The sequence below is a fragment of the Myotis brandtii genome, unplaced genomic scaffold (assembly GCF_000412655.1).
Source record: "Myotis brandtii unplaced genomic scaffold, ASM41265v1 scaffold907, whole genome shotgun sequence".
NCBI lineage: Eukaryota > Metazoa > Chordata > Mammalia > Chiroptera > Vespertilionidae > Myotis > Myotis brandtii.
In genome coordinates, this window is record NW_005371734.1 from 407352 (window position 1) to 429080 (window position 21729).

The 21729-nt window shown below is 42.0% G+C and overlaps 1 protein-coding gene across 1 annotated transcript in view; it reads right to left on the reverse strand.

Moving 5' to 3' along the window:
- The window catches only part of TSPAN12 (tetraspanin 12), a 75599-nt gene that overhangs the window by 50507 nt on the left and 3363 nt on the right, over positions 1–21729 (reverse strand). The window contains exons 2-4 of the mRNA XM_014532751.1: positions 10440–10522; positions 9258–9423; positions 4024–4046 (exon numbers count right to left, since the gene is read on the reverse strand). Coding sequence (XP_014388237.1) covers positions 4024–4046; positions 9258–9423; positions 10440–10522 — 272 coding nt within the window. The remainder of the gene's footprint in view (positions 1–4023; positions 4047–9257; positions 9424–10439; positions 10523–21729) is intronic.

Below are 21729 nucleotides of genomic sequence, written 5' to 3' on the forward strand. Positions count from 1 at the left end.
CCAGTGGGGGGTGTGCAGGAGGCAGCTGATCAATGTTTCTCTCTCGTTGATGTTTCTGACTCTCTATCCCTCTCCCTTCCTCTCTGTAAAAAATAAAATGAATTTTAAAAAATGCATAAATATTGAATACTTTATTTCCAGATGTCAAATAATATAAACATTACCATGGTAGGCAGTTAGACAGGTATGTGCAGAGAAAGGATGTTGGGTCAGGTATAGAAAGTCACCATGGCAGAAAGCCCAGGGTGCCTAGCAACAGGCAAAACTGGGAAAACATGAATTCACCCCCAGGGTAACCTTTCCGCCCCTAGCATATCCCTGGTCATGCAGTTTGGACCTTGACCTTTCATATCCCTGGTCATGCAGTTCAGACCCTCCCCTGACCTTTCCTCCCAGGGCATGTTGCTAGTCATTTGGTAAATTCCTTGGGAAGAGAAACAAGGGACTGAAGAGTGGCCTCATGGGACTCCCATGCAGGCCCTTGCACCACCACTCCCTTCAGCATTTACCCCTAGAGATAACATCTACACCTCAGTTGTGTTTCAGCTCCGGATTCAGAAAAACAGCAAAACCAGACAAGTGATGCCTTGGCTGACATCAGGACCAGCTTCATCAACTAATGACCTGGTGTGACCATCAGTGCAGACCATGTGTGAGAGTCAGTGCAGACGAGGACCCTGAAAGGACACATCTGGAAAGCTGATGAATATTCTACTGAGACCCTCCCCTAAGACCTCCAGGTAAATAGCCTCAAGACCCACTGCGGTTCCCTCTGGAGCACACCCACACCTTCCTCTCAGGCACATTTCCTTGGCCTCTCTGTTTCTCCTCCGCTCCAAGGGCCCTTCTTTTGCCTTTGTAACTTGTTTCCTGAGTTCACTTCTTCTACAGCTCACTTCTACCTCTTTGACTTTCTGAATAAACTTTCTCTTATAGTTTGAGTCTCGTGTTTGAAGTCTTTCTTAGCCAGAACCCAAGTACTGAGATTGCTGAACCAAGATCCAGTCTGACAGCTGGTGCCTTTTTCACTGTCCCCAACGTTACTATCATATGCAATTCTTTTTCCATAATTCTATTCCAGCAAGGTCTGCCGAATTCAGCTGTCCTCCTCAGTTCCCCCAAATCTTAGTTCCATCCATGGCTTCTGAAAACTATGGTGTGACCTCTAACAGGGCTTCCCAGTGCCTCCTGCCCTAAACGTTATCATCTCATCCCATGCTGGAAACACCCACGCATAACATCACACTCTACTAGAAAAACCTTCACGATTGGACTACTTCTCAGTGTGCACCGACACCACAGCTACACTGAATTCCTAAGTTTGGCCTAAACTTGCCAAGTTCCTTTACTCCTCCACATCTTTATATCTTTGCACATAATCATGTTGCTCTAAAGCCCCTTTCCTTCTCTACCAGAAAGCTCTTACACATTTTCAGGCTCCAGATCAAGTAACTGTCCTATAAAACCTGCCAGAAGCCTCCAATTGCTTCTTATTCTGTGTTCCCACAGCAATCTATTTATTACTTTAATATTGTATTTTCCTTTGTTATTTTCTTTGCATTCTCCCCTTTCATCTTTGCCCCTCCAGTGTCTAACACAGACTGGATACTCAATAAATGTTTAAGGGGGCGGGGGGAGGAAAAAAAGGGGAATGGGAGGGAAGACCGTAGACAGGAAAGGAAAAACCATTTATTCCTTGACAGGATGAGAGAGAACCAGGGCAGAACTTTTAGAGTTCCTCTTATAATAAGGACATTAAAAGATTACATTTTAAAAGTTAAATGACTACTGACTGCCTTGGAATTATAAACAAAGTCTAAGTCGTACAGAAATCATTAATCATAGCAGTGTGGTGGGTGAAACATGCATGGGCTTTGAGCATAAGACAGTGTTTGCACATTACTGATAGTAACTATAGCAACTAGCAGCTATGTATCCTTGGGCATCCTACTTCCCCTCATCTGTGAAATACGTCCTATAAGTATTTCCTCAGAAAACAAGGGTAAAACACTGGGCACATGCTGAACAAGCAATGATACGATGGACCTTGATTTAGAAATAAAGTTGCTAAGCCCGGCTGGCATGGCTCAGTGGTTGAGCATCATCCTATGAATCAGGAAGTAACAGTTCGATTCCCAGTCAAGGCACATGCCCGGGTTGCAGGCTCTATCCCCAGTGTGGGGTGTCCAGGAGGCAGCTGATCAATGATTCTCTCTCATCATTGATGTTTCTATATCTTTTTCCTTCTCCCTTCCTCTCTGAAATCAATAAAAATATATTTAAAAAATAAGTAAAGAAGGTTGCTAACCATCAACCAATATTAAAATTAGAAAATAATAAAGATATTAAATGTAATAGTTTAATTTTAACTTAATAACTATATATACAAAATGTATAACTACTTATGAAAAGACCTTAAACAGAGCCTGTAGAAAAATTACTATTTAGAAAGATTATCCGGGTTTATAGTATGACTAGAGGCCCATGCACAAAATTCATGCGAGGGGCTCGGCCTTTGCAGCCCCCAACCCCCCTTCATCCGGAAGGTCGTCTCCAGGCGGTCATTCTGCTGTTTGGTCTAATTAGCATATTAGCTCTTTATTATATAGGATTTTAAACAACAAAAATATTGAGGATGGCAATTTCTCCATGATCATTAAAAATTAATTTGATTTTGCCCTAGCCAGTTTGGCTCAGTGGATAGAGCACTGGCCCTCGAATGAAGGGTGCTGGCTTGGACTCCAGTCAAGGGCATGTACCTCAGTTGCAGGCTTGATCCCTGGCCCTGGTCAGGGTGGGCGTGTGGGAGGCAACCAATCGATGTCTCTCTCTCACATCAATGTTTCTCTCTCTTTGTCTCTCCCCCTCCTCCCACTCTCTCTAGAAATCAATGGAGGGAATACTTTGGGTTAGAGTTAAAAAAAAAGTAGGTATAGGCAATACATAAATGAATTAACATGGCTGTATTCCAGTAAAACTTTAGTTGTGAAATAGGTGCTGGCTGGGATTTGGCCCATAGGCCTTAGTTTTCTGATGGTCTGTTTTGGGTAGTTTCCTTGAGAAATTGTCTTCTGTTTTTAGGTTCTGATGCTCATAGATGCCAGCTTCGGGTTTGAAATGGAAACATTTGAGTTTCTAAACATCTGTCAAGTACACGGCTTTCCTAAAATTATGGGCGTTCTCACTCATCTAGATTCCTTCAAGTATAATAAGCAACTGAAGAAGGCGAAGAAGCGATTGAAGCACAGGTTCTGGACAGAAGTCTACCCGGTAGGTAGATAATTAGTTATTGAATACTAACCCTGTAATCCTTTCGAAATAGACTGCATGAGTGGGAGATCTTAACAAGCATCTCTACAGGACTCACCTCCTATATATCTGTTGATAGCCCCTGGTATACTTCCTCGAGGTAGTCTTTATTCTGGACAGACTCTTAGTGTGTCTCATTTGTCTCTGTCCCCCAGCACCAGGCAGGGTCTGGTTCTAAGTCAGCGGTTCTCAATATAATTAGAATTTAATTATTCCCAATCTCCTCATATAAGTATAAAAATGATTCTCTCCTATGACAGTTTCACATTTATTAAGAACAAATGTAGTCAGAGTAGGGTTGCCAAATTCAGCAAATAAAAATACAGGATGCTCATTTAAATTTCAGTTGCAGATTAACAATGAAGAATGTTTTAGTACATTACAGCTTAATATTGCATGGGATATACTTACACTAAAATATTATTCTTTCTTTATCTGGGATTCAAGTTTAAATGGATGTCCTAAACATTATTTGGGAACCTTAAGTTAGGTTATTTTTAAATTGTATCTATAATTCAACAGATGGTCAAATTCATGACCAAGGTTCACCAGAAGTATTTTCCTATGGGTGTCCCCTCTGAGCCTGAAGAGTTGTTTTTTGGGGGTGAAGGTGGGGTGGACAGGCAGGCTGGTTATAAAGCTCTGTTTTGAGGTTTTCTCACTTTTTCTTGATCACTCTGGTGAATAATGGCATTTTGATTTCTGCTGGAACACCACCATAGCCCAGTTGCCAGCTCCTTTTTTAGGGATCATCTAAGACAGTGGTTCTCAACCTTCCTAATGCCATGACCCTTTAATACAGTTCCTCATGTTGTGGTGACCCCCAACCATAAAATTATTTTCGTTGCTACTTCATAATTGTAATTTTGCTACTGTTATGAATCGTAATGTAAATATCTGATATGCAGGATGTATTTTCATTGTTACAAATTGAACATAATTAAAGCATAGTGATTAATCACAAAAACAATATGTAATTATATATGTGTTTTCCGATGGTCTTAGGCGACCTGATGGTCTTAGGCGACCTCTGTGAAAGGGTCATTCGACCCCCAAAGGGCTCGTGACCCACAGGTTGAGAACCACTGCTCTATGGAATAAACCCAGGCCTTTCCCCACTCCCTTCCCCTCAAGTCCATCTTCCTTGCCTTTCTCCTAAGCTCCAAGACCCCTTCTTTTTCCTCTGTAACTTGTTCCCTGAGCCCATGCAGCTCAGCTGGCTCACTTCTTCCACAGCTCACTTCTTCTACCTCTATGGCTTTCTAAAGAAACTTTTTCTTAAATTTGAAAATAAATTAAAATAAGGATCTTACTTAATTTTTTCTAACTTAGGATTAAAAGCTAAAGGGCACAAAGGAAGAAACCATGAGAGCTGCCTTGCAAATATTTGCCAAAGAGCAACAACATCATGTCATATTTTTGTTGCGCTCCCTTAACAAGCCATTCCCTTCGTGGTCTAACCCTACCTAGCTGCCAGGCTCCTCCTTTAAAATCTCACTCTCCTCACTGCCTTCCAGGCACCATCCCCCACCTGATGTGTAGTCACTCCTACTCCCACTGTTCTAATTTTGTCCATTATTCAATTTAGTGAACAATTATTAAAGCAATAGGCAAGCCCTAGCTGGTTTGGCTCAGTGGATAGAGTGTCAACCCGCAGACTAAAGGATCCCAGGTTGGATTCCGGTCAAGGGCACATGCCCAGGTTGTGAGCTCGATCCCCAGTGGGGGGCATGCAGGAGGCAGCTGATCAATGTTTCTCTCTCAACTGATGTTTCTATCTCTCCCTCTCCCTTCCTCTCTGAAATCAATAAAAATATATTTTTTTAAAAGCAATAGGCAAGGTGAATGGTTTGTATTATCAAGTTGTTTGTAGTCTGAGAGTTTGATCTGGTTATAAAAAAATGAAATTTATAAAAAGGGAAATGCACTAGACCACAAAGGTTGAGAAGCATCTATTAGAGACATCAGTAAAGGCCCAATGAGAATGGGCTTGGGAGTCAGAAACATTAACGCCTGAATCAAAACTCTACCATTATTGCTGAGTGACCTTGGAACTTCTCTGAATCTCATTTATAATTATCTTTATTAGATTATTATTGTCAGGTTTAAAATGAAAGATCATAGGGAAAATGTTTTATACACTGTCAGATATGTTTATAAGCACATAGGAAAGGGGAGCAATTATAGAATAAAAGAGTGATATTGTTACAAATATGTTGTTGGAACTGGATTGCCATGTCTGCATACCAAGTTCTCCATTTCCTAGCTATGCAAACTTAGGCAAATCACTTTACCAACCTGTGCCTCATTTCCTTATCTATAGTACGGTAATAAAAATAATGTCTATCTCATTAGAATTTTAGAGAGGACAACACTGATTAATTCATGTAAAATTCTTCATATACAACATTCAGGTAAACCTCTGCAGCATCTGTAAGCACCTGAGAAATGTTCACTACTTTAATTATCACCATCATCTTTGTCATTATTATAATTTCTGGAGATAGTATGTTAGACAAGTCTTAATGAACTGGAAGTATTAAAACAAAAGTATTAAGAAGAAATTCCCAGCTAAGGGGACAGCAAGAATAACAGCAGGGAAGAATGGAGCAAAAAGTTTGTTCAAGGCTCAGAAGATACAGTTTGACCAGAGAATAATAAAGTAGGTAAGCAAGCTAAAAATGGAGGACAAAGACTGGATTACAGAAGAAACTGAGGCAAGACTGAGGCATCACTAAATACTTCATTACCCAACCGGGACTCCCTCAAGGTTTCAGAACAGAGGGGTAACACGACTACTGTTGCATTATATTAACCTGGTGGCATTAGTCTGGGGTAAGTCAGAAGGAAACAGAGGCAGGAGTTCCGTTAGGGGCTCTGCACTGTGTCAGTAGAAGTCAGGAGAGCCTGAATCTGGGCATTACCAATAAGAGTAGAGAAGAGGGGACAGGTTCCTGAGTGGTAGATCCAGAACTTACAGGACTTGGCAAGTGCTCAGAGGAGGAGGCTCTGGAGAGGAAACCAGGGAAGAATACCTGAGCAGCAGATCAGAGGCAGATTGGTTTTGGGTGGCAGGTAACTGGGAATTGAGATCACCGATCGTTCCTTAGCGAGGGAAAAGCTGTGTTGGGTCTAGACAAACTAAGGCCTGGAAACCAGTTTTGACAAGAGAAGCAGCCCAATGGGAATGAAATGCCCCCAGGCAGTCCATGGGAAGGCGCATCCAACATGCACACACTGGACGGCAATGCACCAAAAGCTACACTGAAAAGGAGTGAGCCAAGTGAAGAGAGTGGGACAGAGCATATCAATTTAGGCCGATCAACCTCCTGGAGCAGGTGCTGAGCCCTTGAGGCTGAGCTTGGAGGTCCTCCGCTCCACCTCAGAGCACCTGGTGAAAACCCTATTCAAGATCTTACCATTGAATAGTAGGACTGTTTGTCCATCATATGTCCATCATGTCTGCAGGCAGAGATTAGTAGTGCCTATATTCTCAATAAATATTTGAAGAATGAATAAATGAACAAGTTAATGGCCCTTAGAACCTCAGTCAACACGTCACCTTTGCATCGTAAGGCTCTTTCCAGCCTCACACACTAGCCTCTCGGGCACAAGTCTTTATGACTCATCCTGCCTCAAGTAGAGACCAAATTACACTCTTCTTGTCCACTTGACTTACCAGCATTTGAGTAGACTAATGTGATGCACAAGTGGTTTTGAAATGTGTTCCTAAAGCCTTTAGGTTCATGAAATATGCTATGCCACCCACCCCAGCCCACTGTCCAGGGACCATCCAGTCATACGAGCTGGGGGGAGGGGAGAATAGCGGTCACACTTAAATTGGTGTAAATAAATCATCATTGTGAGAGTATGGGGTTAAAAAGGATTCGGAGCCCTGGCCAGTGTTGCTCAGTGGTTAGAGTGTCAGGCCACACACTGAAGGGTTGCAGGTTCGGATCCCTGGGCTGAGTTGGGAGGCAACCAATTAATGTGTCTCTCACATTGATGTTTACATCTCTCTCCCCCCCCCCCCCCCCCCCCCCCCCCCCCCCCCCCCCCCCCCCCCCCCCCCCCCCCCCCCCCCCCCCCCCCCCCCCCCCCCCCCCCCCCCCCCCCCCCCCCCCCCCCCCCCCCCCCCCCCCCCCCCCCCCCCCCCCCCCCCCCCCCCCCCCCCCCCCCCCCCCCCCCCCCCCCCCCCCCCCCCCCCCCCCCCCCCCCCCCCCCCCCCCCCCCCCCCTCCCCCCCAGAAAAAAAAAAAAAAACAAAAACACACACACACACACACACAAAAACCCCACAAAAAACAATGGAAAAATATCCTCAGGTGAAGATTAACAAATAAATAAATAAGGATTCTGAGTTTTTTCTGTTTAAAATACTTCACCCATGCTTTAAACTATCAGTTTCATTTAAAGTAAGTCCTTTCGTTTATGTTTAAATTACTGTCCAAATATCTTAAATGGCAAAATAAGGTTCCAAAGCCTTCCCCATGCTTCTCAGCACTGTGGAGAGAAGTGAGGCCCCGGGCACGTTCCCCTTCTCTGGGTGTGCTGTACTGTCTGCGGCATATTCTGTCTTCTAACCGTGGGCCTGAAGAGGTTTCCTCGGAGAAGCCAAGGAATACGTTAGCACAGGTTGTCCCTGGGAAACTCAAAGGCTCCGCGCAGCTTCTCACTAAGGCTCTGCTTAATGGGCTTGGGAGGGAGCCAATCAAGCACTGCTGTGCCAAGCTGACTCCTCAGAGCCAATGTGCACTCATCTCTCCCCAGTTCTGCGTTCAGTGATACCATGTTGGTAACCTAAAGTCCACCATGCTGGGAGTATTTACCTCACAGAAACCCGCAAACGCTACAAATCAGGGCCTTTTTTTCTGCCCAGACATCCAGCGTATCAGCACACAGGAACTTATTATGTTCCCTACAAGGAATTAATGCGTAACTAGCCTTGAAAACTACTGCACAGAAATGAATATACTCAATGAATTAATTCTGGGGGGCATCTCATATGTCTGCAATTATATTAGCAGCCACAATACATGGTGCCACTAACATGTAATATTCTATACACTCAATGCACTTCAAAAAATGTTTACAGCCCTGGCCGGTGTGTTCAGTGGTTAGAGTGTTGGCCCATGCACCGAAGAATCTCGGGTTCGATTTCCAGTCAAGGGCACATGTGGGAGGCAACCTGTCGATGTGTCTCTCTCACATCAATGTATCTCTCTCTCTCCCTCTTCCTCTCCCTATCGCCATCCCTCCCTCCCTTCCACTCTGTCTCAAAAGCAAAGGGGAAAAGTATCTTTGAGTGAGGATTAGCAAAAAAAATTTATTTAATCTTTATACAAGCTGTACTTTTAATTGACTCAGATTTTTAATGTTAAAAGAGAGTTTGCTAATTTTTTCATTAAAAGTTTAAGCACAAATTTGGGGATCATAGAATTTGAGTGCTGAAGGGACTTAAAGAAATAATCTAGAAAAGACTTTCAGATTTAAAAATAAAAAACCACTAAGATCATAGACACTGAGACTCACTTACATGTGCCAGGACGGTAATGTCCATCCGCTACCTGACCACCTGAACTTCCACACGAGCTTATATGGCAGATCGGTTTTAAAAAGAAGAGAGAAAGAAAGTGCATTCCATTATGACGTCTCAGGGACCTGTCGGAGTGGTCATAAGGTCCACGACTCTAGAGAAAACTCATACTTTTGAATGAAGAGGTCGGCACATAGCCTGAGTGAAACAATTAAGTAGAGCACGTATTTCCATTCCGCATCGTTTGAGTAAAGCCAAGACTTGGGTTCAAGTCATCTCTCCTGGAAAAAGCTTCCCTCCGCACAGGCTGTTGAACAATTACCCCGGGGAAGAGCACTGCTGTCACAGTTCCCTAAGCACAGAGTCTTGGGCACTGATGAAAAAATAGTCCGCTACTGGTTGGTCTTTTTAACCACAATAAAGAGAAGATAGAAACACCATACCCAGGCAAGAAGCAACAGATTTCTCTTCACTGTTCCGCAGTAGCCTAGCATCCCCACAATGATAAGGAAACAGCAAACGGCAATCATGACCGGATGAACCACGGGAAAGTAAGTCAAGATGACGGCCTCCTCTACCCTGAAAAAGAACAATCCTGTGTCACATTACAAAGAAAATGTGATCAAAAGGCACCCAAGACATGGTACAAGACCCAACTGTGATTTGCCTTAATAACCTTTAAATCATCATGCGCAGAGACAACAGCTGCATTGCTATTTTCAAAATCACTGTGCTATCTCAGCAATGTGCTTGCTTGTTTTATTTTTGCTTTGTTTTGTTTTAGTTTTTTTATACAAGTGGTACATTCCAACTTCAACTCACTTAAAACATATGATGAGCTAGAGATCCTTAACAAGAAGTCCATCCACTGTTAGCTCTGAAGCCTCAGCCTGGGGGACCACACTGTACCCTTCGCCCTTTCCCAGCTGAGGAGTCTCCTCCCTCCTCCTCACGGATCTGGGGCTCCATTTAAAAGAAAAAGGAAGGGGGAGAGATGATTTTTGCTAGAAAATTATGAAAAAAAATCATTGACTACAGCCATAGTAGGAAGAATAATGGGAATAACAAAAATTACCCTAACAACACTCCATTGTGTTAAGGACTTTACAAAAATATAGCTCAGTGAATCCTTAGGACATTTCAGAGTGGAATATATTACATTCCCCATTCAGAGATGAAAAATAAATTTTTGCGGCTAGGAGAAGTTGAGTAATTTGCTCCTAGTGAGGTTAGTGGACCAACCTTTGAAATTTGAGAAGAAATGGCATTGAGTGGGTTTGGTTTTCCTGAGCTCAGGAATACGAAGGCAACAAGTTTGGGGATGATTTTTGTAGAAAAACAGTAGCTCTGCTGTCCTTTATATGCAAATATGACAGAGCTGACCCACTGTCAGGAAGACAGGAATGATCTCTTAGGACCTTAATGAGAATGCTAGAAAAATGCAGACAGCAGTAACAACCGTTGCCACCGGCAGGGAAAACTTCCCAAATGAACTTAGGAGCAATACCCTCTAAACAGCTGAGGGCAAAGTTACCTAGAAACTAGCGCCTGGGGAAACCTTATCAAAGACATCAGTCATTACTTGTAAAGCCTACCTTGTTTCTGCAGTTAAAGTCAGAACATTATTCAGGTAGTCCCTCATCCAAGCAGAAACTGCCAACACACTGATGGACATTAACTGGAAAGAAAAAAATAAAAAGGTTACGAAGGATTCATGCAACATTCTCTGCCAGATTAACAGTAAAAAAATAAAAATAAAAAAAAGGATATTGCCTTACATAACCATTATGCTTTTTCCTAATTTCCTGTTGAGATTTACTTTTACTTTATATATCTGCCATTCCATTTTGTAAACACGACATAGCCACTAAATAGAAAGTCACCAAATAGGACACACATAGCTAAACTATTTAATGACCGATTCCAGGTCCAGAAGGGGAATTGCACAAGATGAAGAGGCCACCGGACAATTAAATTATGAAATGCACAAGATAAGCCTAAAATATGTCAAATGTAAAAGCAAGGAAGCAATCAAATACTATTGATGTTATCAAAAAAATAAAAAATAAAAGTCCAAGGAGCTAACTTGGAAGAGCTTCCACTGGCTAAATTTCAAGCAATTTGAGCATCAAAATAATAGCAATAATAACAATAATCAACACAATAGTTTGAAACATCAAATATGCTAAAATTGTGTAAATTCATAATCACACTTAAACAAAACTCACTGGTCACCTTTGTAGAATGTTGGATACTCAAATCATTATTCAGAAAACTGTTAAGAATCCAATATTTATCCAACCTTTTCTATAAAAACTAAAGAACCAAAGACTTAATGAAAGCTTTTATAGACGAATTTCTGGTAATATGTGAAGAAAGCATGACAGAGTATCACTATTTATCAACTCCTTCTGAAATAATGAATTTCTAGGCAAGGGTCCTCAATAGAGGCCAAAATGATCAGGATAGTAGTTCTGAATCCTATCTGTACATCAAAATCACCTAGGACTCTAAAAAATTTACTGAGCCTGATCTACCCTGGACCAATTAATTGTTGAGAGTGGGGGCTGGGCACCAGAAATGTGTAAACACTCCACAGATGTTCTAACATGTAGTCAGGGCTAAGAACCACTGCATTACGTGAAAGTTTAGAATAGAGAGAGCAGGCAGACCCCACTGATCAATCTTAGTATCACAAAAAGAGACAACCAGATATAATGTTTCCCAACACGATGAGATACCTGTGAAGTATTTTTACCAAAAAGTCAAACCTGAATCTAATCAAGCCCCTAGCTGTATAAGTTTATAGGAAATACAGGGAATAGATTTAAATTCGATAAATTCCACCATGGAGATGCAATCAGCAAAATCGAGGATATGAGAAATTTACAGGACAAATGTTCTGATTTATTTAATTTTAAAAATTGGCCAAGGGGGGGGGACCATTAAAAATTAAAAGAGATTTAAGAAGTTACTCAATGCAACATGTTGACCTGGTATAAATTCTTATTCAAACAAATCAGTAACAAAGAGACATTTATGAGACAACAGGGGATATTTTAACATGACTAGATATTTGAAAATATTAAGAAATTCTTGTTTTTTATTTTAGGTACAGTAATGGTATTGAGGTGTATTTTTTTTTAAAAAGATCCTTATCTTTTAGAGATATATGCTGAATGGTTAAATAAACAATCCAAAAGCTGAAGTCAACCCCTAAGTTCTGAAGGTCTTTCCTATATTGATGGAAATGTTTCTAAAATGTACCTTTTATTTGGCTCTTAAAGAACAGTATAGTGAAATTCTACTTCCTTTGAATTTTAATAATTTCTGGCACATTATAAATATATCAATTACCATTATGTGTTATAGATTTAGCCTTAAATGCTAAAAGAAATGATGAAAATACAAGATGGAATGTGTCTGTGCTGATTCAAGCCGTGGCCATGAAACATGGTTTCTGGAAAAAGGCTCTAAGGTGAGTATCACATGTAGAGCCCCGTGCCTCTTGGACAGTGACGTATGGACACCTGCTTGGAAAATCCATTAGTGAATTCACTTGTCCTTCACTCAGCTGCAAATATTTACTCAACGCATACTGCCTGCTTTGTACTGTCTGTGCTAGATTCAGAGACCCAACAATGAATAAGACAAGCAAGACGCCAGACTTTAAGGAGCCTCTTGTGGGACATGAAAAATAAACATATAAATCAGGTGATTACAGACTATAAAAGTACCATGAGACACAGAAAAGTGAGGTAGCCTGTTCAAGGTCTTACAGACTAAGTAGCGGGGCTGGGATTCAAATCCAGGCCTTTGGGGTTTTACCCACAGTAATCACCTTCCCAATTAGAGACAAGCGTGAGAAATTCCACAGACAGTGAGGAGACCAGCCTGCAGAGCATGCAAGCTTCCTTTTCAAAAGGGGTGAGGAGGAGGGAGAGGAGGGGGAGGCAGTGTACAATGTTCAGGCGCAGTCCAAATGTCTGAACTATATTCATTGGTGAATAGGAGCTCAGGGGCCTATGGCCCAACACAGGTTAGGAGCTTTGGGACACCAGTTCAGAGGAGAATTCGGCCAGTTAGTACTGTCCTCATTTCTGTTGGGAATGAAGAACAGATTGCAAACCTAATAAAGGCCACTCAGTGAATCAGCCACAGTGTATTAACCATGCTCCTAGCTTCTGTCAACTTGATGCTTTGACATCTGTTCTACATGCTTATGCTGGTCATGCCTTAGTCTGAGAAACTGATAATATGCCTGAGTTAGCGTGTCTCGGCCACCTGCTGTCCACCGCCTCGGGGAGGAGTCCTCCTGGGACAAGCTTTTCATTTTGAAATACAAACTAACCAATCCAAAGCCCCTTCCCTTACTGAGCTCCCTCTGTCTGGGCTACTCTACACCTGCCCTAACCACTGCAAGATCCAGTGCCAGACGACTAGAGGCAGTCCCTACTTCCAAAACGCTGAAATTATTCCAAGTGGCCAATCCAAAACCTGCTTTCCCTGCCTTGCCTGGTCCTTCTCAAAGAAGCCACAATAGAAGCACTGGCCTGGTCCCACCACTGCTCTGCCTTGTGGTGGATCCCCGTGCTTCCCCCTCTTGGCCCACTATGATGAGACATGTACTCTCTTGGGATCTGTGAGAATAATGAACTATCTTTTCAATGCCAGTCATCTCCTGACGTGTTGGCCTTACCATTGTTAAATAATAATACAACCTCTTGAAACACACAGGGCTAACAGAGGACTGTGGACTACCTAATTCCCTCTGAGGCTATGCGTTCTCTCTCCACTTGGCTATGTGTGGGCCTTTAAACACCTTGTAAGTTTCATGGCAACAAAAAATTCTATAATGTGCTATTTTATTTAATTTCCTCATATTCTCTTATAGTTATAAGTAATTCTCCTCTCTTTATTATTCTGGCCTTGGTTTCCCTACCCTCTAATTTTTTACAGGCTAGTTCAGGCCAAATTTTCAGTATTACAGCCCTAAGGTGTCAAAAAATTGTCAGCGTCTTCATTTTGTATAATATATGATCAGTGGTTGTTATTGTACAGTTCTTCTATTTATAACAAAAAAGTGTATTTATTATAAATGGAATATTCCAAAATATTTGGACAGAATGGTTAAGACCATGGATTTTGAAGTCATTCTTCCATCTAGAAAAGTATGTGTTGATCAGCTGCTCTTTGCCAGGTACTGTGTGATGTGGTGGAGATACGCTGACGGGCAAAATAACAGACACCAACTCTATTCTATGGTGAAATTTGCTAAGTGAAGAGGACACATATATATCAATGAACTTATCAGAGATATAAATGCATACCTGCAAACTGTGATAAGTACCAGGGAGGCATGATACAAGTTGCTATAAGAACTCCTTTTGGGGTTTCTGGCCTATTCCAAGAGGTCAAAGGGACTTGTCTAAGAGACCTGAGGTCTGAGGATAATTATCAAGTTCATTAGGGAGAGGAAGGCTAAAAAGAACATCCCAGTCAAAAAGAACAGAAAGGTCCCAGGGTAGAAGGCATCATGATATGTTCAAGGAAGGGAAATTGGCACCTGGTAAGAACAGAAAGCCAGGCAGAGATCAGGATCAGATCACAGAAGTCATTTTAAGGCATATGAACTTGACCATAAGGACAATGAGAAGCCATTATCTGAAACAAACAAACAAAAAACACCTTGGTTTGAATTCCAGCTCTTCCCCTTTTCGCTATAGAACTTTGGGTTGTCATTTAATCTATCTCAAGTCACTTTTGACCTCGGGGCTTTCTCTTAATCTTTCTCAGTCAGCTTAAGAGACAAGTCAACTGCAAACTCCTGTTCGCTATAGAACTTTGGGTTGTCATTTAATCTATCACAAGTCACTTTTGACCTCAGGGCTTTCTCTTAGTCTTTCTCAGTCAGCTTAAGAGACAAGTCAACTGCAAAATCATCCAGAAATGAAATCATCATATATTTGAAAGTCTACCAAGTGGGTAAGGGCAGAAGCAGGGTGGCATAGCTACCTATAGGACTCCCATGGCCATTCTCACTTTTGACATCTCTAAAACGGAACTAATCTCCATTCCTCTGAAAACCTACATGCACCTCCCACCATTTTTCCTACCTCAGTAAATGGTATAATCAATGCTTCAATCACATAAACTGACAGCTGGGCAGGCAGCCTGAACCTCTCCTTCTTCCTCAGTCCTACAACTAATTACCTGTAAGTCCTACCGATTGTTCCTGCGACGCCTCTGGTGAATCCCTCCCTCTTTCCTGCCACTTCTGCCTAGTTCACACCCTCAATCCCTTGCCAGGAAATTACAATCACCTTCCAAGAGAACTCTACAGCTCACAGATTGCACCTCAAATTCACCCTTCCATTAGCTTTATAAAAAAGAGATCAAGTTCTTCTGCTTTAAAGCCCTAATAGCTGCCCCTTGTGGCTCCTCCCCAACTCTCATTTCTACTTCCCTCAATGCTCTCCTGGAGAATAAAGTTTAAGCTTCAGTCACCCTTTGACTTATCTCTTGAACCTGTTTCCTGCCAGCTCCTACCCACACACATTCTTCATACAGATGACAAAAAAAAAAACTGCTCACACATGTCTAAGATGCACCATGCACATCTCCAAAGCCTCCATGTCTTTGCCCAGTTTCCTCTGCCGGCAATGCTATCCTGCCCCAGCCTTTCCAGCCTGAAAGACCAGCTCAGATATCAGCTAGAGTGTGAAGACGTTCTCCCAACTCCCTCCTCCCCAGTCAGGGTGCTAGTTCAGACTTCCCAGAGCAGCTATCTAGCTTCCTATCTTCACCCACCTGACTCCCCTAGAGGACACAGACCACTACTTACAGCTCCATCACATAGCAAGAGTGCCAGGCCCAGAGTGAGGCCTAATACATATTAGATGAGTGAATGAGAAAAAAGTAAAGGGAGATGATTTCAACTGATAAACAAGCTCTCAGAGAATTTTAGCGAAATTAGGAGACGCTTTAAGCAAAACGAAGCTTCCTATCACTGGAAGTTTTCCAGTAGAGAGATGCTCGCTGAATTCTAAGAGCGAAGATTTACATATCGGGTCAGAAGCTGGCTTAGTGTTCTCAAGTGTCCTTTAAACTACAAACCTTGTGTCCTACTTGGCCCCACTGTATTTCTCACAGCAGTTGCCCAAGCACCGTAGCTGTGCACAGAACATTAATCAGCATAAATGACATCAACCCAAAGCCTTATTTTGTAGTAAACAAGCAACTCTGAGAATAAATTGCTTTTTATGGTGACATTATTTCCATCCACATCAAATGTCTAAGAGCAGTTTCATTCTCAAAGAGTGATTTTATTCACTAGGGTTGAGAAAATAATAACAGTAACAACAAAGATAGTGCAAGCCATAGCAAGCTAAGTTATAATGAGACGCATTCACCTTGACAAGTAATCCTGATGTGTTAAATCCAGAAAAACAAATTACGCAGCTAATTCCGGACTCCTTACTAATCATAGTATTGTCTACTAGTTTTCCAAATTAAACTAAAATAATTCTTAAACTGTTTCGTGATGATTAAATTACTAGAAACACTGTAGTTATCCTATGTAACTAACCCCTTTAGGGTATAGCTCCTTGCATTTTCTCCCATATTGCAAAATATTATTTGTAGCTCAAAGGAATATTTAGCAAATAATACAAATATTACTTTAAAGAGCTATATTTAATATACTCCTTGGCAGGACATTTGCCACATTCTGTCTTGAAAAACATTTAGAAAATGCTAGCTCTCAATAAATATTTATAAGTATGAAATTTCCCATGTAGGAGATATATTCTGGTTCTGTTTGAATCTAATTATGTAAAAACAAGTACTGAATCAAGTTGTTTTCTAAATCAGAATTTTATGTGTATTCATAGTCCCTAGATTTATTATGAAATGTATATCTATAGTTTCCACCAAATAGTAAGATCACAGTCAAAAAACAGATTTTTAAATCCTCCCACTGTCTGCCATAAAAAATACATATAGTCTCGTATAAGGTGACAGTGACACCGATCATTCCTGTTCCAGGCTGACGGATGTCTGAAACCACCTCCTTGAACTTTTCCTTTTCTGTCAGATCGTTAGAAAGGAGCAGAATGCAAAAGCGATGGGGACTAGTTACAGCTCTGTCTGCAGAGAGTTTGGAGAAGCGACACAAACGCTCTGAACCTCTGCTTGCTCGTCTTAAAAATGGAGAAGATGGACTAGAGGCTTTTAAACTCCCTTTTTTCTTAAAAAAAAAAAAGAACTCAAATAGTTATTTATTGAAATGTAAAGGTAAGTCAGTTCTTGATTATTTGGGGGCTGGCAGCCCAATGCCAGTACTTCCCGGGAATGTGTCTGTTTCTTGCCTGCCTCCCTCTGCCTTTTGGTCAGTCGGTACCTAACCAGTTTCCCTTCCACCAAGGGATGAGCAGCAGAAAGAGAGCAAAGAGGTAACACCATCTGAGAATGCTGTGGGGGGAAAGGCCCTGTAAATTATATCCGAAATGAATTCCGGAGATTACTTGTGGGTATGATTTGAGCGTCAACATCTATTAATTGGAGCTGAACAAATCAATAGCACCCTGCAGCTGCTTTGACTAATAATTTTTATAGATCATCATGCTGCCCTGTAGATGGGGAGACCGTACGGCCTACTCTGGCCAGACTGTAAGCCTCTGTTGTCCTGTCGTAATTATGAGTAGGAACATCCCCTTCTCTTCCCTGGTTCCCAGGACAAGTTACATGATCACCCTATAGAGACCGCAGGTAACAGAAGGGTAAGATGCCTCATTCTGCACCGCAGTGTCTGTGCAGACCAATGAGAGTAAACTCCACCTTCACTTCCCCAACAGCCCAGCTTGTGATTATTCTCAGAGGAAGCAAATGAGTGAGGGGCTACCACCCCAGTCTGTGCTCCAAAGAATCCTCCCTGCCCTTCTCCTCAAAAGACATTCCTTAAGAAGCATTCAGTTTGCCCATCATTGCCCTGCTGAGCACACTATAATATATATATATATCCTATATAATAAAAGCATAATATGCAAATCAACCCAACCGGTGGAACAACTGTCTGGCGAGCAGGCGGCGGCACCACACACAAGGGGGGGGTGAGGGGGGGGGCACCATCCCCAGATCACCCGCCTGTCACCTCCCACAGAGGGAGGCCACCAGTGGTGCTGGTGGTGGTGGTGGTGGTGGCAGCGGCAGTGGCTGCAGCAGCGGGGGACGGGGCCGGCTGTTCACTGGCCAGCTCCGTCCCCTGATCTGCCCTTCCAGTTGCCTCCCACAGAGGGAGGCCAGACTGCGGCTTAGTCAGACATCCCCTGAGGGCTCCCGGACTGCGAGTGGCCTGTGCGAGTGGCCACAGGCCGGGCTGAAGGACCGTCCCCGCAACCCGAGTGCATGAATTTTCATGCACCAAGCCTCTCGTGTGTGTGTGTGTGTGTGTGTGTGTGTGTGTGTGTGTGTTTGTGTGTGTATATATATATATCAGCTTTGCCCCTGAGACTAAAGTTTATTTAAAGTCTATTTTTATAAAGCACTAATATTTGTTTGAGGGCTCTCCACTACTCCTTAGGAAGAGTTAAAGGAAACTGGAAGCCTGTCATAGAGTAAAGTTGGGGGCATTCATTTAGAAAGCAGTACTTGAATGTGACTACATATAAGTGCTGTGGGGATGCAAACATCCACTCATCAAGAACCCCTTTAGGCCGAAACCGGTTTGGCTCAGTGGATAGAGCATCGGCCTGCGGACTGAAAGGTCCCAGGTTCGATTCAGGTCAGGGGCATGTACCTTGGTTTCGGGCATATCCCCAGTGGGAGATGTGCAGGAGGCAGCTGATCGATGTTTCTAACTCTCTATCTCTCCCTTCCTCTCTGTAAAAAAATCAATAAAATATATTAACAACAAAAAAAAAGAACCCCTTTAGGGTATGCATGGGTCAAACACCCGAGGCTCACTACAGATGGGGGGAGGGGTTATGAGGGGCATAAGAAGGGGGGACAGAACATCATTTTTGTTTGTTTCACCTACCTTTCATATATTCCAAAAGTGTGAACTAGCTAGGCCGGCATAGCTCAGTGGTTAAGTGTCTACCTATGAATCAGGAGGTCACGGTTAGATTCCCAGTCAGAGCACATGCCCAAGTTGCAGGCTCGATCCCCAGTGTGGGGCATGCAGGAGGTAGCCAATCAATGATTCTCTCTCATCATTGGTGTTTCTATCTCTCTCCCCTCCCTTCTTCTCTGAAATCAATAAAATATATATATTTTTTAAAAGAATATAAGGCAAAAAAGCATGAACTAGATGCCTTGTCTACTTTCTAGGCTTTCTTTTATATGTTTCTTTTCATCAAGGAAGTTTAAGAGCCATTGCTATTAAACAATGGCTCTTACCTACTAACGAGAAATAGGAGCTTAAAACTACTGGTTTGGCTCAGTGGATAGAGTGTTGGCCTGTGGACTGAAGGGTCCCAGGTTTGATTCTGGTCAGGGGCACATGCCCAGGCTGCGGGCTTAATCTCCAGTAGGGGGCATGCAGGAGGCAGCTGATCAACAATTCTGGATCATTATTGATGCTTCCATCTCTCTCTCTCCCTTCCTCTCTGAAATCAATTAAAAATTTTTAAAAAAACTACAAATACGATTATACTTTTAGAAAATAATAAACATATTTGAGGAATGTTATGTGTTCACCAATTTCAGGAACTTTCGAAGAGAACCATATTTGTCCATATTTGTAATAGCAGCAAATTATCATTGGCACTCAGATCATAAATCCACAGAAGTTGTCTTTAAAATGGAGAAAAGTTTTCATTTACTTCAATCATATGCCATCTAAATAGTAAAAATAGGATAAATGTCAAGTAAAGAAAATCCAGCTCCTTGCTCCATCTTGGCCAGACTGTGAATCACGGTCTCAAAAGAGATTTTAGGGGTGGTTTCCTCCCGTGCACCGTGTCCCATTTCAAACCCACTACACACTCCTGACAAACCTACAAGGCCCAGCATGTGTCTGCCAGACCCTGTGCAGCTGTAGGGGGACCATGCTTCTGTGTAAGGAGGGAGAGCCGCTCCACAGAGGGCAAAGCAAGGTGTCTGGACACACAGCAATGTGAACGCAGTGCATTTTCAGTCCGAAATGTGCTGGGGATTATTTCCTCTTAGACTTGTCTATGCCTCACGCCTCCAAAAATTAAGTACTTAAGATAGACCTTTTTTTTACTAAAAAAAAAATTTCACTCAGTGTGATTTTCAACTATGAGAACAGCAAAACAAAATTATATATAGGTTCCCAGTGTTTTCCCAATTAAGATTTCTTTTTTTCTCTCTCTCTAGAATCCTTGTGGGGTAGAGAAGGGGGGAGGGTACCAGTATAGAAGATACAGGCTGGAAAAAGTCCATTTAAAATGCCAATTGAGAGCAAAAGACTATAGCTCTTGATCAAGAGGAAAGAACAATTGTCCAATCCACACTCAGGATGTGAAGTCTGGTTTAAGAAGTGGGATTCATAAGCCGCACTGGTTTGTTCTGCTTCCAATTCCAATGAGCACCAAAAGCAAGGACAAAAGCCTGGCTCCTCAAAATGTGGCCCTCACACCAGCAGCCTCAGCATCACAAAGGAGCTTTTTAGAAATGCAGACTCTCAGACCTAACTCCACACACACTGAATCAGAATCTGCTTTTAACACCCATGAGGCCCAGGTGATTGTCCGCGCGTAGAGGACTTGGAGTGAGCAGTGGACAGCTAATCCCTTCCGATTAAGGCTGTTTACTTCTTTGCTGCAAATAAATTCCCCACTGTGTCCAGAAGTACAACTCCCCTAGCACTTGGAGAGAAAAAAATTGGAACTTTGCATCCCTGTTCTGTTATCTATTAGCAAGTTACAGAACTTCTCTGAGTAACTTCCCCTAGCAAAAAAACAAAAACAAAAAACTATCTTCCCTAGCTGTGATGAGAATTAGAGGAGAGAGTAGTGTAAGGATGGCCAGGTATGTGCCCAGCCCAAGGCAGAAAACTGTTTGCTTCTGTTTCAGTAGTGATAGGAAATCAAGGATCAGCAGACACAGCTTTAACATTGAGAGAATAACAGCAATTTCCCCAAAGCTGGCCTATACATTTCATACAATTCCAACAAAACCCCCATAGTTATTTTTAATTGTATACAGCAATCTTAAAATGAGTATGTAAAAAGAAATCTTTAACCAACACAAAAAAGGCAAGTGCTTTAAAAGAACAGAACATGAAAGAATGCATAAAATTCTAGAGAAAAATTCTATTAAAAACACAGAAAATTTTGTTTTTTAATGCAGCAACAGATAACATAAATGAAATGAAAAATAGCGCAAACTGAAATTTAAATATAAAATATTTAATATTAATTATGAAATCTGATGTCATTTTCAGTTTCAGAGTCTGTCATATTCAATAGGTCCTAAATATTCTAGTCCAATAATTTTCAACTGGTATGCCACCAGAGACACACTGGTGTGCTACAAGAATTTTTAAAACATGCAATACCTGACTATTTATTCAAGGACACTGACCTCTTTTCCCTTAGATTGTCAAATTTAAAAATGACAACAGCCAACACAATAGCCATCCGGTGTGAATGAATCAAAATTATACCTATGTTTTGTCAGATAGGCAAAAAATATATCATAGTTTTTGGTGTGTTGCAGGATTTTAATAATTAGTTTATGTGTGCCATGAGATGAAAAAGGTTGATCATCAGTGCTTTAAACCTTTCAGAATGGCAAAAATTAAAAAGTACCATAACCAGCCCTGACCAGTTTGGCTCAGTGGATAGAGCATCAGCCTGCGGGCTCCAGGGTCCCAGGTTCGATTCCGGTTAAGGGCATGTACCTTGGTTGCGGGCACAT